The sequence below is a fragment of the Pseudonaja textilis genome, chromosome 1 (genome assembly GCF_049901715.1).
Source record: "Pseudonaja textilis isolate UNSWEBS1 chromosome 1, rPseTex1.2, whole genome shotgun sequence".
Taxonomy (NCBI): domain Eukaryota; kingdom Metazoa; phylum Chordata; class Lepidosauria; order Squamata; family Elapidae; genus Pseudonaja; species Pseudonaja textilis.
The window spans coordinates 55,789,418-55,804,567 of record NC_141990.1 but is presented as its reverse complement, the minus strand read 5'-3'; the positions used below and the strand labels follow the sequence as shown (position 1 = coordinate 55,804,567).

Genomic DNA, 15,150 nt, shown 5'->3' with positions numbered 1-15,150 from the left:
GAGACTCATTCATACAAAATACAGTGGATTTTTTTAAAAAGCATAATAGTTATATAAGTATATTAGAAATACACATATATTTGCATAATGTTTATAGATATAGATAATAAAATGAATGCATCTTTGTGTTTTGTTCCTTGAGCCTCAGTGGCACAGTGGTTAGAGTGCAGTACTATAGGCTACTTCTGCTGCAGCCAGTTGCCTGCAATTTGACAGATTGATTTTCCATAGAGCTGTCTCGAGTGTCCAGGTTGGGAGGAGCTCCAGTCTCGGCTCTCACAGGCTGAGCTTGAGATTGAGGCACGCCTCTCACCATCACGTGGTCCTCCGGGCGCGCCCCAGTTTTTTGCTCAGCCTCGTGGCAGTCAGGCTGGTTTTCCTTTGCTCCTGGTGGTTCTAGCACCTCGTGTTTTCTTTTTTTTGATCAACTTGGACTCTCAGACAGCGTAGGAAACTGAGGTTTGAGCTCCCTAGGGAGCCTTTTTCTTCTAAGGGAATTGTTTCACTATCCTTTTAAGGGAGAATCAGCGCCCGAGCGCTGCCCCCCTTGCCGCCTTTTCCGCTCCGTGCGAAGCTGCATCGTTTCTTTCCTGCCTGGTTTTGTTCTTTCACCGTTTCCCCCACGACGCAGCCCCTCTAACCCAGGAGATGCTTCCCTGCCTCTCCCAGGTACTTCTTTGTGGCCTCCAGGCCTTTTAACTTCTCCTGGGTGATAACCGCCGCTGGGGATTGCCTCGTCATTGCGCCCTCCATTTTGGGCTCCCTGTGGCGTCAGCCATCTTGGGAGTGGCAGGAGTCGCCGCCATCTTGTGTGTGGCCGCATGGCCGGGCGCCATTTTCAGAGGCCTATAACAGGGTTTTCTTAATGTTTTATAGGCAGACTCCGGACTGCCTATATCCTTGCCTGTTTGCGCTTAGTTTCTATCAGGCTAACCAGGGTTAGTTGGCTCTGTAGCCCTTCCCCCAGCAGGCAAGTTAGCAGCTCTGCCATCCCCCTTCCCGGTCCGTCCGGCAGGGGTAGCTGCCTGGCGTTCAACTTTTGGCTGGTGGCTTCTGGGCTAGGCCCTGCTGTGCAACAGCCTCCTATTTTAAATACAAAAAAAATTTTTTTGATCAAAGGGGGTGCGAAAGCGTGCGCTAGGATCCCGGCCTCTCGTAGGCTGCATCCAAGCGTGCAACTGTCCGAGGACCCGTGATGGCACTTTACTTTAAAATTTTTGGTTGGTAGCCCCAGGGACGCCTGCCACTGCTCGAGGCCTACCTGCAGGCCGCATTGTGTTTGATTCCTGGGCAGATCCTTGGAATGTCCAAATCCCTGCTGGTACCTTGCAATCCTGCCTTGGTACTCCTCTAGATATAGGAGTCTACTGGCTACACAGTCTCTCCCCAGCAAGGGAGGTAGCAGCTCCGCCATCCCCTTCCCGGTCCGCCCGGCAGAAGGCAGGTTTTTTAGCGTCCATCTTTGGCAATTGGCTTCTGGGCTAGGCCCTACTTCTCAACAACGTGCAAAGCACCTCTGTTGCCCTTGACCTAGGGGGTGCGAAAGCAGAGTACTGGGTTTCCCGGCCCCTGCTTAGGCTGTGTCCAGCTTTGTTAATCACCTCACGTTAATCAAGAACTTTTCCTCCTTTCTCCTCTCCAGATGGCAGACGACAATGCATCTCGTGGCACTTCCCTGAAGGCCAAGGCTAAGTCTCACCACCTGCGCAAACAAGCACAGGAAACATCCAAAGCCTCTCAAAGGGATGCCCTTAGGCGACACAGGGCCCTTGAAAGGAGACTGACAGGCGCTCTAAGGAGTCAAGCTCTGTGCCTCTGGACCCTTCCAATCCCACTCCCTCTACCTCCACCCATCCTCCCTCCTCCCCTGCTTCTGCCTCTTCATCGCAGCCTGGAGGCCCCTGAAACCACCTTTCCCCCGCTGCTGCAGGTCTGCGCCCGGAGGAGCCTCATCCACCCCCCGGTGGAAATCCCGAAAATCTCAAGCGAGCGATGGAGCTGGCCATCCGGCACGGGATAGCACAACAGTTTCAGCAGCTGACCGGTCTGGCCCCTAGGCCTGAGGCCCCGAGGCTCGAGGATCAGCAACCGCATGGTCAGATAGCTCTCCACGGGGACTTGACCCTGCCCTTGGAGATGGAGGAGATGGAGGCCCAGGAACTCGGGGACCCTACCCTCTTTGGGGACGAGGAGGATCTGGGTGGGGTCTGTCGTAGACAGTGAACTCCTCTCGGGAGCAGGCCCCCAGAAGGGGACATGTCGGAGGGCGAGGAGCCTCTCTCCAGGCCAGCCAGCGTTTCTGGGGCTGTTTAAACCACATCTATTTAGGTCCCTCCTGTTCAAGGCCAGGAATACCTCGGGCCTGAACCCTCCCCCCACCCAACCCAGCGGCATCGGGGTTCCTCCCGACTCCATTTTCTCCCAGCCTGTGGTGGAAACCCAGTGATTCCTGTCCCACCCATATTCTCTGACATGGTCTCAAGGCAGCTAGCCTCCTGGGGCCTCCTCCCCTCCCAACGCCCAGGACAAGCGGTTTTCAATCTTGAACCGCAGTTCTCTACCTTGCTCAATCCCCCCTGTGGGCCGAGCCCGTAGTAGGTCTGGCCTCCCGCTCAACTCCCAGCGAGGTCCCTCGAAGCTCTCCAGCCCGAGGACAAGCAGGCTGAACTGGCCCTGCGCCGCGCTCATCTCTCTGATGCCTGGGCGGTCAGGGCCTCCACGGCCCGCGTCTTTTTCACCAGAACCTCCATCAAGTGGCTCCAGCAGCTCAAGCAGCACGTCCCGCAGCTAATCTCAGAGCGCACCAGGATATTGCCAAGATCCTGGCGCGGCCGAGTTCTCTGCAGGCGCCACCTTCCAGGCTGCAAAATTCTCCACCAGGGCCATCTCGTCCCAGGTCACTGCCCGTCGCCTTCTCTGGCTCCGCCACTGGCAGGCGGACGTAAAAAACAAGGCTAAGTTAGCATCAGCCCCCATCTCTGGGGAAGCTATTTGGACCGGTTCTCGACCCATTCCTGGCGAGACCCGCAACAAGCGCAAATATCTCCCTTCTCTTGCTAGGAGGTCTGATTTCAGAGGTTCCTCTCCCTCTTCTCGCCAAGGTTCTTCCCGCTCTTCCTCCTTCCCCAGGTACTACCAATCATCTCCCTACAGGCCTCCCGACCGATCGGAACCAGACAGGTCCGGAGGCACCTCGTCAGGAAGCCCTCCCGGGGATCCGGGAGAGGTTCGTTCCGTCGTTCGATAATGCAGTCGCCCCAGGTGGCTGCCCCCAAAAAAAAGAAAGAAAAAGAAAGAAAGAAAGAAAGAAAGAAACAAGTATAAAAAGCGAGGAGAAGGAGAAGCGAGAAAGCCAATCCTCTTCAGGCTTCTCGCCTAGTCTGGCTCCACTCTGACATAACTCCTGCAAAATCTCTTTCTCTTCAGCCTTGCCCAAACCGTTGGGAAGCCTAATCCTCATATCTGCCTTACTTCTCCATACCAAGACTCCCGGTAGACCATCGGCTCCCGGACGCAGGCTCATAGTCTGGAGCACCCTTGTCCTCCTCACCTTGCCCCAGGGCATCTGGCCGGCAACACATTTATCCCCACCCCATGTTAGCTGGGGTTCCTTCTCTGGGCCCCCGGCCCACAGCCTCATAATCCAGATACACGGACCCCTTGCCCTGGTCCTCACTACTACCCTTAGTTCCCTCTGGGGCGGTCCTCGGTCAGTTGGCTCTTGAGCAGGGCCGACCACCTCGCTCTGGGCGGAACCAAACTTGGTCCCCACTAGCACAGGTCACAGTTTGGGAACTCCTTACGTCTCCCCTCCATCACTCTGACCTGGAGTTCTCTCAGGGGGTTCCCAACAGGGTCTATCCCATAACACCCTAGGGCGTCCCATCGCCACCCCTAGCAGGTGACCCTCCGGTTATTGAGGGCGCCTCCCCTCACTCTGGCTAGGTCTTCTCAGGGAACTTCCATCCTCGCCTCTGCCCGGGCTCCTCGTGCCGGGTCCCTAACAAGGTTTTGGCCGCTCTACCTAGTCTCCTTGCCCCACGGTCTCAGTAAGCATCCGTGGCATCCCGGCTGGGGCTACCTTTAGACAGCCCCGTCTCCTTCATCAGGCCCTCTCGTTGAGGCATTCCAACCTCCGAGGGGTTCTCCTGTTAGGCGTGCCCTCCAGCGGGTCATCAGGGTTCCAGGAGAGGTCCCATTCAGACGGGAGCCCGCCCGCAGGACTAGCCAAGCTTTGGTATGTCCCAACCTGGACACTCGAGACAGCTCTATGGAAAAGGGCGTTGGTTCTTACCTGATACGCTTCTTTTCGTAGAGAGCTGTTGAGTGTCCAGCCCCACCGTGGGCCGTCTGGTGGGAAACCCTGCTGTTCGACCGAGCAAACTAATTTTTTTCCTGAGTAAGATAAGAACAGGACCTTCCTTCTCGTCTTCGCAAAACTGGGGCGCGCCCGGAGGACCACGTGATGGTGAGAGGCGTGCCTCAATCTCAAGCTCAGCCTGTGAGAGCCGAGACTGGAGCTCCTCCCAACCTGGACACTCTCAACAGCTCTACGAAAAGAAGCGTATCAGGTAAGAACCAACGCCCCATCTCACCAGGCTCAAGGTTGACTCAGCCTTCCATCCTTCCGAGGTCAGTAAAATGAGGACCCAGATTGTTGGGGGCAATAGGCTGACTCTGTAAAACCACTTAGAGAGGGCTGTAAAGCACTACAAAACAGTATATAAGTCTAAGGGTTATTGCTATTGTTTCCCCTTTTCCACTTACTATTTCAAAAACAATACAATTTATGTTAAAAAGGGTATAGGTTGAAAAGCTAAACTTCTGACAATGCAATCCTGCTCTTGCCCACAGGGATCAGACTAAAACATGAAACAGACATACAACTCTATCCTTTGCCTATTAAAAATATTACCGCTATGTTTCTTTCATCTAGAGATTGGGACATATGTAAATTTTTCAGGTGGGAGAAAGTCCATACTTTCTGAAGCCTCAGTTACAAAAAGCCAAATACAAACCAACCAATTTTCCTGAAAGATTAGACGAAAACAACAATCATGTGTTTCCCTTACCATATTTTCTTTTTTAAAAAAAAATCATAAATATTTTGAATACAGTGTATTGTCAGGGCATATCATTTACAAAAAAGCAAAAGAAGAACAAAAAGAAATAGTAACATATATACTAATAACAATAGTAATGGTATAACATTTTAACTAAATTTCTCTTTATATTAACTTTTTGTAATTCTGTTGGTTATATTGGCACATTTATAATTATAAACCATCTTTATATTTAGTTCACACATAGCAATAATCTTTCTTCATCTAATTTCTACCTCTTATCTCTAACCACTCACAAATTCTATTCCATGTTGAGTAACATTATATATCTTCTTTGTCCTTTATTTTTAATGTCAATCTATCCATCTCTGCACAGTCCAATATTTTCCGAATTACATCATCTAATGGAGTGTTCTCATTTTTCCAGTATTGTACAAATACAATCCTCGCTGCTGTCAATACAGGCAAAATTAGATATACAGTCCATTTATCTTGGCTCTCCAGCATTATACCCAACAAAAATATTTCTGGTTTCAGATCTATATGTTGTTTGATCATCTTTTCCAACCATGTATATATTTTCATCCAATATTTTCTTTGTTTCATACAAGTCCATCACATATGATAATAAGTACCTGGGGTCTGATTATACTTCCAACACTTGGCGGACATATTGCTAAACATTTTTGCTAGTCTTTGCGGTACCATATTTTCCACAAAGCTAAAGTATACAAGACAACCTGGGACCTGTTGGGTCATCATTTCAAAAATATTTCCTTGTGGGAAGCTGGCAGGGAGCATTAGAAATAACAATTGTGTGACTATGGCTGACTGTAGTAGCATGACAGCACTGAAAAAGTCACAACTTTGCCAAATTTCAATTCCATGTGAATTAAGCTTCCCAGATTCTGAATGTATTGTGCAAATTAGTCCATTTGAGGTATAGTCATTCCACAATTGTTGCCCTATGATGCATCATTTTGGCCAATTGAAGTGTATAAACAAACAGAAGAGATTTTTAGTAGTATATAGATAATTTAAGGAAATAACTAGTAATCCTTTCAGGTAAAAATAGAAAAGTGTAATCAAACAAAACAGTCTTTCATGTGCTATTTCCAAGTTAAGGACTGAATGATGTGAATTGTAGTCTGACCATGTGGAGGGCACCAAACTGGAAAAGAATGAGGCCAGCAAATCTGAAGCATAAATCTCTGTTAGGGTTAAGCAGAGCAAGCTCTCCTTCTGAAATTGCATTAATTTCCTGTCTCTACTCAGACTGGAGATAACCAAAAGCAGCTGGTCCTGAGGTAATCCATTCTACTAGGAGGATCCAAGAAATCAGACTGGAGCATATTCTCGGGAGCAATAGAAGAAGAAGAAAAAACCAACAGATGTTACTTTTTACAGTACTAGCAAAATGCCTGGTTCTGTGGCCATGGCCTGCCTCCCTCCTTCCCAAGAATCCCAGACAAGATATATTTAGGATAGAAATTGATGAACTAAATTCCAAGTCTTCATAGGGACTTGAAGCAAATTAAGCAATAGGGAAAGCACATCTTTGCAGATTAGCAAGGAAAAGCATAAAGCTGGACAATATATGCTGAAGAGACATTCTGAGGCAGCCAATTCTCTCTTGCCTATCCAGTGCTCCGTTTTCCTGGTTTCATTCAGGACAGTGGCACTGAATCAGTCCTACGCTCACAAACAGCAGGGCTGAGACAACATTAATTCCATTGTCTTCTAACAGAAAACATGGCATATAAACTAGAAGGTGAAATAAGGAGTGCTGAGCTAGACCTAAATTCTACATATTCCATAGACACACAGGTTGAACTCCTTGTTTCAAAATCAATTTTTTTCTCTCACACAGACAAGAATTCAGGGAACAATGATACAATGATAGCAAAATACATACTTCTTCAATTTTAAAATACAATACTTTTGTTTAAAAGCATCGTGGGACTCCTAATTCTGGCTGGTAAACTCAATATGTCCAGCCCTAAACCATTCTTTTTTGTTTCTTAAAAAAAACCTCTACACAGAATTAGGACTTTATGATAGCAATTTCAAATTGATCCCATGGGTTTTTATGGCCACATGAGAGATTAGGTATTTGGTGTTGCCATGCTTGCTGCTATAGCTGCTGCATGTGACCTTTAAGCTTAGATACAAAGAAGTCATGTTGCCATCTGAGACAAAATAATATCAGCCTAGTAAAATGAAGTTCCACAAGTTTGGAACATCCCTGGGCATACCACCAGCTTTGTCTCAAAATCTTCAATCCTAATATTAAATTAACCCTGAAGCACTATTGGTGGGTAATTAGAATAGGTTTTCAAAAACAGGGTTTGCTTGATCTTTCAATATACTTTGCAAGATTGTCTCTTCTCATCATCTTCTTCTCATCACTCCTTATCACTCATCCCCTCTCACTTGTGACTGTATGGCTGTAACTTCGTCGCTTGTATCCTTACAATTTATATTGACTGTTTCCAAGTATGATTTGATTGCTTATTGTACTCTATGACTATCATTAAGTGTTGTACCTTATGATTCTTGACGAATGCATCTTTTCTTTTATGTATACTGAGAGTATTTGCACCAAGACAAATTACTTGTGTGTTCAATCACACTTGGCCAATAAGGAATTCTATTCTATTCTCTGGAGGAAATTCAAATTCAACATCACAAGTTTGGGTTGATAGGGCAAATCAAAGCTCCTTGAAAGATTTCAGTTACTTTCAACATAGCATTATTCATACGATCTTGCAAGATTCTTAACCAGGAATTTAAAGGCTAGGTCACATTTACAGAGGCTATAGGCACAGACTTAAAAGTGAACCTACTAAATAAACAATGGCTGGAAACTAATCAAGGAGAGAAACAACCTGGAATTAGGGAGAAACTTCCCAACAGTGAGAACAATTAACCAATGGAACAACTTGCCTTCAGAAATCGTGGGCGCTCCATCACTGGAGGTTTGTAAGAAGAGACTGGGCAGCCACTTGTCTAAAATTGTACAGGGCCTCCTGTTTGAACAAGGGGCTGGACTAGAAAACTTCCAAAGTCCCTTCCTGCTCTATTCTATTCTAAAACTTAATATTATGCCTGTTTCTAAACAACATTTGGGAAATATCTGCACTACATGGAAGTATTGGTAGATTTTACTTTTTTCATCAGATAAAATGAAGGAAGCACAATAATGAGGGGATAAATCCATGGATATTTATTAGGAAACATCCCACTCTTTGACATATTTGGGTAAATAGCTTTCATTTATATGGTCAGCCATTTGCCAAACAACCCTGGGTGGCAACTACATTTAAAACATTAAGAAAAATGCATCAACCATAAAAAGAACCACATGTAAACACATATAGGTTTTTATTCACATAAAGCACTGGAATTGATAACTCCTATAATACATACTAACATGTACCAATGGTACATCTGGTCCAATATTCAAGAAAACAGCCAGGTCTTCAGCACCTTATGAGAGGAAGGCAGAGTTGGCACCATCCAAATCTTGGCAATGATGGTATACCATAAGGGAAGTGAGTAAACAGATAAGGCATGCATATTCTTGGTCCTTAAAAATGGCACTGTTTGATAGATGGGACCCAGAGCATGCAAACTCTATCTAATCTTACTGAAAATACATGATTCTTCAAATATCTTGGTCCTGTGACAGGAAGTGCTTTATAGATGACTATTAGCAACTCTAATTTTTCCCAGAAGCTCACTGGTAACTAGTGTAACAGTACTGCTATTATATGAATGTACCAAGGTGCACCCATAATTGCCCTATGCTCTAGCTTTTAAATAGTCTGCAAGAGCAATTCCATGAAGAGCATGTTGCAGTAATCCAGACAATATATCACCAAGGCATAAACAACTATGAGAAGACCCTCCTAATCTAGCAACATGTGCAAAAAAAGAGAGAATGGATTTATGCAAGGACCTCCTAGCCACAACTATAAACTGCTCCCAACAGTGCACCAGTTCTCACTGAGGTAGTGTGGCTCCATCCAGAACCTTGGAAGTTACTTGATCATAGCCTGCTCTTCACCATCCAACAACCTCCAGATACTGAAGCTATCTGGAGAGCCTTGACAGCATTACTTGGACAACCAGAAATTCAGCCTACTGTTGATACACATTGGCTGAGGGCCTCCACCAGCACCCTCATGTAGATGATAAAAAATCCTGTGGCATTTCATAAATTAAAGTCTAGGACTACAATCTATACAATCAACCCCCAATACTGACTGAAAGTGGCCCTGAAAGAAGAACCACCCCAACACCCTGCCTACGCCTACTCCTAATACTTCAGCAGTCCGGAAGGATATAATGATCAACGAAATGGAAAGCTGCTAAGACAGAAGAAGACATACCACTCCCATCCCTAACTTGACAAATGGTGTTTCAATGTTTTACCCAATCCAAAACCTGATTGAAAGGGGTACAGATAACTGTACCTTCCTTAAACAAGAACTGAAATTAAGCATACCATAACCAAACTTTAAACCGAACTGTCTGTGGTAATACTTCAATTTTTCTTAGAGTACTTGATGAAATAGCAGTTCTAGAAACTGTAAGAGAAACAAATTATTTGTAATATATATTCTAATCATTCTTATTTGGGGTTAGGGTTGTGTGCTGAAGATGTTTCTCCATTATATTTTCAATGTATCATCATTCCCCTTTCCTTCCAATGTAAATTTCTAAAGCATGAACATATAATCAAGTACATACTAATTTGTGAGTGTCAACACCCATCATATCTAGGCGTGCTGAATGTCTTCTGACTTTCAGCTATATTTAAAGGGCCATGAATTTCTTATATTATCAAACAGATATTCACCTCATCAGTAACATGGAACACAAGGTGAGAGTAACCCAAAGAAAAGGAAAAAGCATAGAGACACATGGACAGATACAATCCTACTGGATTATGGTATGTACAAAAATCATCCAAACTGCAAGATTCTAACACAATATGGCTAGTCAGAAGACAGATGATAACAAGAGCACCAGCCATGATCAGTGAAATTGGCAGGGGTATGTTGATATATACCAATTTTGCTACTTCTCCCATTCAACATATTTAATGGGAAATAAGAAATTCAGAGCATAGAGACCCTACATCTGTTATTCTAAGAATCCCCCATAACATCTTCATCAACACTATGATAATTCACAAGCCCAAGCATGGCAGCAGGAAGAAAAGACAAATCGTTGAGAGGGATCATTTTTTCATATTGAAACAATTAAGTGTCTCTGCATTGGTAGGGTGAGGGGAGTTTAAAACCCTCACATTCACTTCTGCAAATGCTAGCCATTAGGCACAGAACACAAATCCAACCAAAACACCCACTACAAAGAGCACGGCAAGAAAAAAAAATATTGCTTCAATGGCTCCCTCTTCACTGTTGGATCTGGCCCTGAGTTGTGCTAAGGGTTAAAGCTTGCCTGGGTAGGGAATGGGAACAGCTGCAGCCTGGCAGCTGAATGAGGTCAGGCTGAAGACACAGTGGCTATTGTGATGTGGCTGCAGCTTCTGCTGGAAGGACTTCCACCTACAGCTGACCATGTGGCAAACCTAGACTAGGACAGGGAAGGCATGTGCATGCATGCATGCTTAAAGAACTAACACACCCAATGATTTCTCAAAAAGCAAAAGCCTTTTTACTCATTCTTGAACTGTTGCCTCAAAGGAGGAAATTATCTACTGTGAGATTTTTCTAAAGCCAAACTGTAACACATACCACAACTGCCCACATACTCAACAGTTTTTGCTTCTAGATACTGAGCCGTTCTTTTGTGTGAATGTGATGTAATTTGTGCAAGCACATACCAGTTTTCCCCATAAGCACATATTATCACCCTTTTGAGTGCTCCAGATATGCTGGACTACAACTCCCATTTGCTAATGAAAAACAAATAAAAACCAATTCCCAGGTGTGTGGGCATCATCCAAACAACTTCTTGTTCTAAAAGAATGTTCTTTAGCCTCTCTTCTTAAACAAATATGCAGTTTTTCTTCATGGTCAATACATCTGCTATGCTCAGCTTGATTACGTTCTAAAGTCAAAACTAGTGAGGTTTTTTTTAATGGTTGCCTTTACTGTCATCTCTGTACTTCTAACACACTAAAAGACACATACATCAGAAGTAGCTTCTTCTATTGCAATCCTCTTCCTTTCCAAAAAATGTGAAATGCAGTCCCAGCCTCAAAAATGTATCATCCCTGTTTGCCTGCAATTCTCATCATCTTTGATTATTTATTTATTTTTATTTATTTTATTTTGTCAAGCAATTATAAGGTAACAGGTGTAAGTTCATCACTAACATGACCTCAAAAAATCAGATAATAGATTTCAGCTGAATCTGAAGGACAAAGGATTTTTCACCATGTTTAACTAAGATTTTAATCTTATATTTATGCTCTCAAGAGCTCCACAAAGAACAAAGGACTGTTTTTGTCCATGAATATATGCATGTAAAATATATCTGTATTTATTTGCTACATACTTCTCAAGCTGCCTGCCATTTGATATTCTACAGCTGGAAATACTATTTCAAACTCTGTATTATAGAAAGATTAATATTTATTTATGAAACTTGTGTACTCCAGTTCTTCCGAATCAAGGAATACTCTGACTATTTGAAATACATGGCTTATTTTATACTTCTTTTCAATATTACATTAAGAACACATCAAAAAGTTTCAATAACATGCAAATTTCCAGAGCACAAGTACACAAATTAAAACAATTGGCAACAAAAAGACCTACATTCCCTAGACCAATTGTGTTGGGGAATGTAGTTCATAAACTGGGAGGCACCGGAGCAAGTCCTACTCTATGGTTAATGGCTGGCTGATTTCTGAACCAAGCACATCTGGAAAAGTATCTGAAAGATTTGAAGTGTTTTTAAGATACCCTAATCCAAATCCAACTCTTCCTCCTCCCTCGATTTTACCTTTCCTTTCTATCAGGAAGGCTAAAGAAGAGTAACTACAATAATTATTAACAATAAACAAAATGATAAAATACCAAAAAATGTATTCAGTACAGCAAAAGACTGATAATGAAGGCCAGTCTGCTGAGAATCTTTAAATGTTTGTTTGGACTATTTTGGCAGCTCATCAAAACTTCATGTTAGCTTCCTTTTGCATAAACTTTCCTTTCTTTTGGCTCCTTGGTACCTATCAGGCATTTGGCAGTTATCTGAACCTAAAGTATTTTTCCACAAAACAGATTTGCAGAGTTGTCTTTAGAAAGGTTTATTAAGATAAAAGAATAGAAGAACAAAAATTGCATAAATGAATTGTTTTATTTACAATGTATCTCAGTGTATGTTAGAGTGGATGTTTTCTGAATCTTTTTCTCAAAGTCTCATACATGTAGTCTTCAGCCTACGTCCACAATTGGGTATGCTTTGTGACCATATGGCTCAGTGATAGCAATCCCAGCAGTCCCAGTTGCCATCTTAACTCCAGAGTCAAGCAGGATGTGGCGGGAGAAAGAATGACCAAGGCCAATTACATCATCAGATATTGCAGACAAGAGTGCAAAGGGCCAAAAGTGAATAGATGAGGGGAGGGGGAGGCAGATGGTGGAGAGTTGAAGTGCCCCTGTAGTGCACTTGAATTTCGATCTCATGATGATAGGACTACTGCAATGGCTATAAATCACGGGTGTCAAACTTGCAGCGTCACGATGCCATTCCATGATGTTTGCAATGTTTTCCCTTTACGGAGCTGGGATGGGCATGGCTTGCGCACGACACATCCGTCCTGTGGACTGTCTGTTTGACACCCCTGATGTAAATGGTTCTAAGTCCCTTCAGTGCTGCTGTAACTGAATGGTTGCTGAACAAATGGTCCTAAGTTGAGGACTATCTGGAAGTATAACAGAGGGAAAGCAGCTCTCTTCCCTGATGGGGATATCTGCAGCTGACTGATTAGATAAGTCAACTGAATCTCTATCAGTCTCAACAACTCTTATCTATATAAAACTCAAGTAATCTAAAACTTCAATTATGAAATGAAATAACATGTCCTCTGTGAAGATTTATTTGCAAACGTCTAAAGCTTACAGAATTGTTTAGTGGGAGTCCTGATTTCTACATATAGTACACAACTCCATATGGTCATAGCTCTGGTAGAAGAGTACCATAGAGGAAGGTTGCTGCTGAAGCACTCATTCATGCCATGCAAGTTGGATCAGAAGTGGGACATCTACTTGAACTGCTCCTAGCAGAGCTCAGCTGATGACCTATCCATTTGAGAACTGCTGTTAGAAAGACTACAGTCTTTAGAAGTACATTGAAAGGCAAGGAATAAATACTGGGCCCAGCAAAGTTAATGCCAGAGAGCCGAGACAAAAAACATAAGAGCAATGTTGTTAAAGGGATTGGGAAAAGGTTGACAATAGGATTCCTTGCAAAGGTCAAGATTGGCTCCTGTTTGAGGAACAGCAGGCTGCCATGGACCAGGATGACATGTGCAAAACTTCGTGTTGTGTGCAGTTCCCAAACTAGGAGATTCGAATCTTTGTCACCACGCCTTGCTCACCTCCCAGATGGAGTATTGAAAGTTAATAGAAGAAAAATGTGGGAAAGAAAAAAAAGAAAGAAAGAGCTTTGTTATCATGGTGGTGACTGAAAACAAGTTGAAGTGATTTAGTGCTAGTCATGTAATGTTTGCTATGCTTAGACTTGGCTGAAGTTGCCCCATATAACATGGTGCAGCTAGATAAGAACCTCTTATTTCAAACAAGAACTGCAGCCACATTGAACACTTGATTGTTTTTTGTCAGCACAGGAATGCGCTCCTTCCTGTTTTTCAATACAGATAATTCTCGATCTTACAACCACAACTGAAAGTGGAATTTTCATTGTAAATCAGTGTGGTCCTAGAGTAAGATGTCCACATGACCGCACCAACTTATGAAAGAAATCCTGACGCTTCCTCTTATAGCCATTAACCAAGAATTGCAGGTCATTAAACAAGTACCACCCCAATCCAAGTCATTCCAGGCTTGGTCCCTCCCAGCCCCAAGCCTCAATAAAGTAAGGAACAGCCTCTCCCCACCTGCCTTTCTATCTCCTCCATATTTCTGCCCTTTGGGTTGCTCTGCACTGTTTAAGGGGTTCAAGGGAAGCCTCAGCCACCAACCTGTCTCAGCAAACATTCTTTTGCTCCTCAGTCCATCCAAGTAAGCAAGCCAACAAGCATTTGTTTCCTCCTCACTCCTCCCTAGAAGTTCCAGCAAGCATTCTTGAAACTGGGTGAATGGCCAAACAACTGCAAATGTAATTCAACTTAAGTATAAAAGTATGCATATAAGGCCACCGTCTTCCCACAAGTGCTTATATACATTAATTGGGTCTGTATTTAATCAGGAATAAGATCCAGAAGTCATAGTGCAGAGCTTGGTAAAGATACCCTTTCAGTGTGAGGCAGCTATGAAAAAGGATGCTAACAGGGATCACTGAGAAGGAGACTAAAAATAAAAATGACAGCATTATAAAGATCTTATACAAATAGATAATACATCCTTATCTGGAATTCTGTATATAGCACTTGAAAAAAAAGATGCAACAGAGCTGGAAATCTTGCAGAAGAAGGCAACCAAAATAAACAGAAGACTTGAACATCTTCCCTATAATTGTTCATATACAGATAGTCCTCAACTTATGACCAGTTGCTTAGCAATTACTGAAAGTTCCTACAGACCTATCTGGGAGCTACTTATGACCCGGACTTGAAGTTCTTACAGTCAGCTCCCCTGTCCTGCAAGGTCACATGACCACACTGTGCAGCCTCCAGGCTGCATTTATAGCTGTTTGCAGCATCCGATGGTCACATGACTGCATTTTTTGACAGCGTTGTTGAAAACCAGCATTTATTTCCTGTTTTCAGCAAAACTATGCCCAAAGCAAATCAATGGTTCAGATAATGACTGTGGCATTCACTTAACAACCACGATGATCATTTTATGACCGAAAAATATTTTACAAGAAAAGGTTATAAAAACTTTATGATTATCATAAATTACAATTATGATGGCCAGACTCC

At 43.6% G+C, this 15,150-nt stretch overlaps 1 protein-coding gene across 4 annotated transcripts in view; it reads right to left on the bottom strand.

Moving 5' to 3' along the window:
• LOC113433190 (uncharacterized) overlaps nt 1-15,150 on the bottom strand; it is a 116,487-nt gene that overhangs the window by 42,514 nt on the left and 58,823 nt on the right. The window contains exon 4 of one of the 4 annotated variants that reach the window (XM_087934971.1): nt 5,066-6,418. The exons of the other annotated variants lie outside the window; for them this stretch is intronic. Coding sequence (XP_087791097.1) covers nt 6,335-6,418 — 84 coding nt within the window. The 3' untranslated portion in view covers nt 5,066-6,334. Of the gene's footprint in view, nt 1-5,065; nt 6,419-15,150 lie in introns of those variants that run through there. 4 annotated transcript variants of the gene reach the window in all.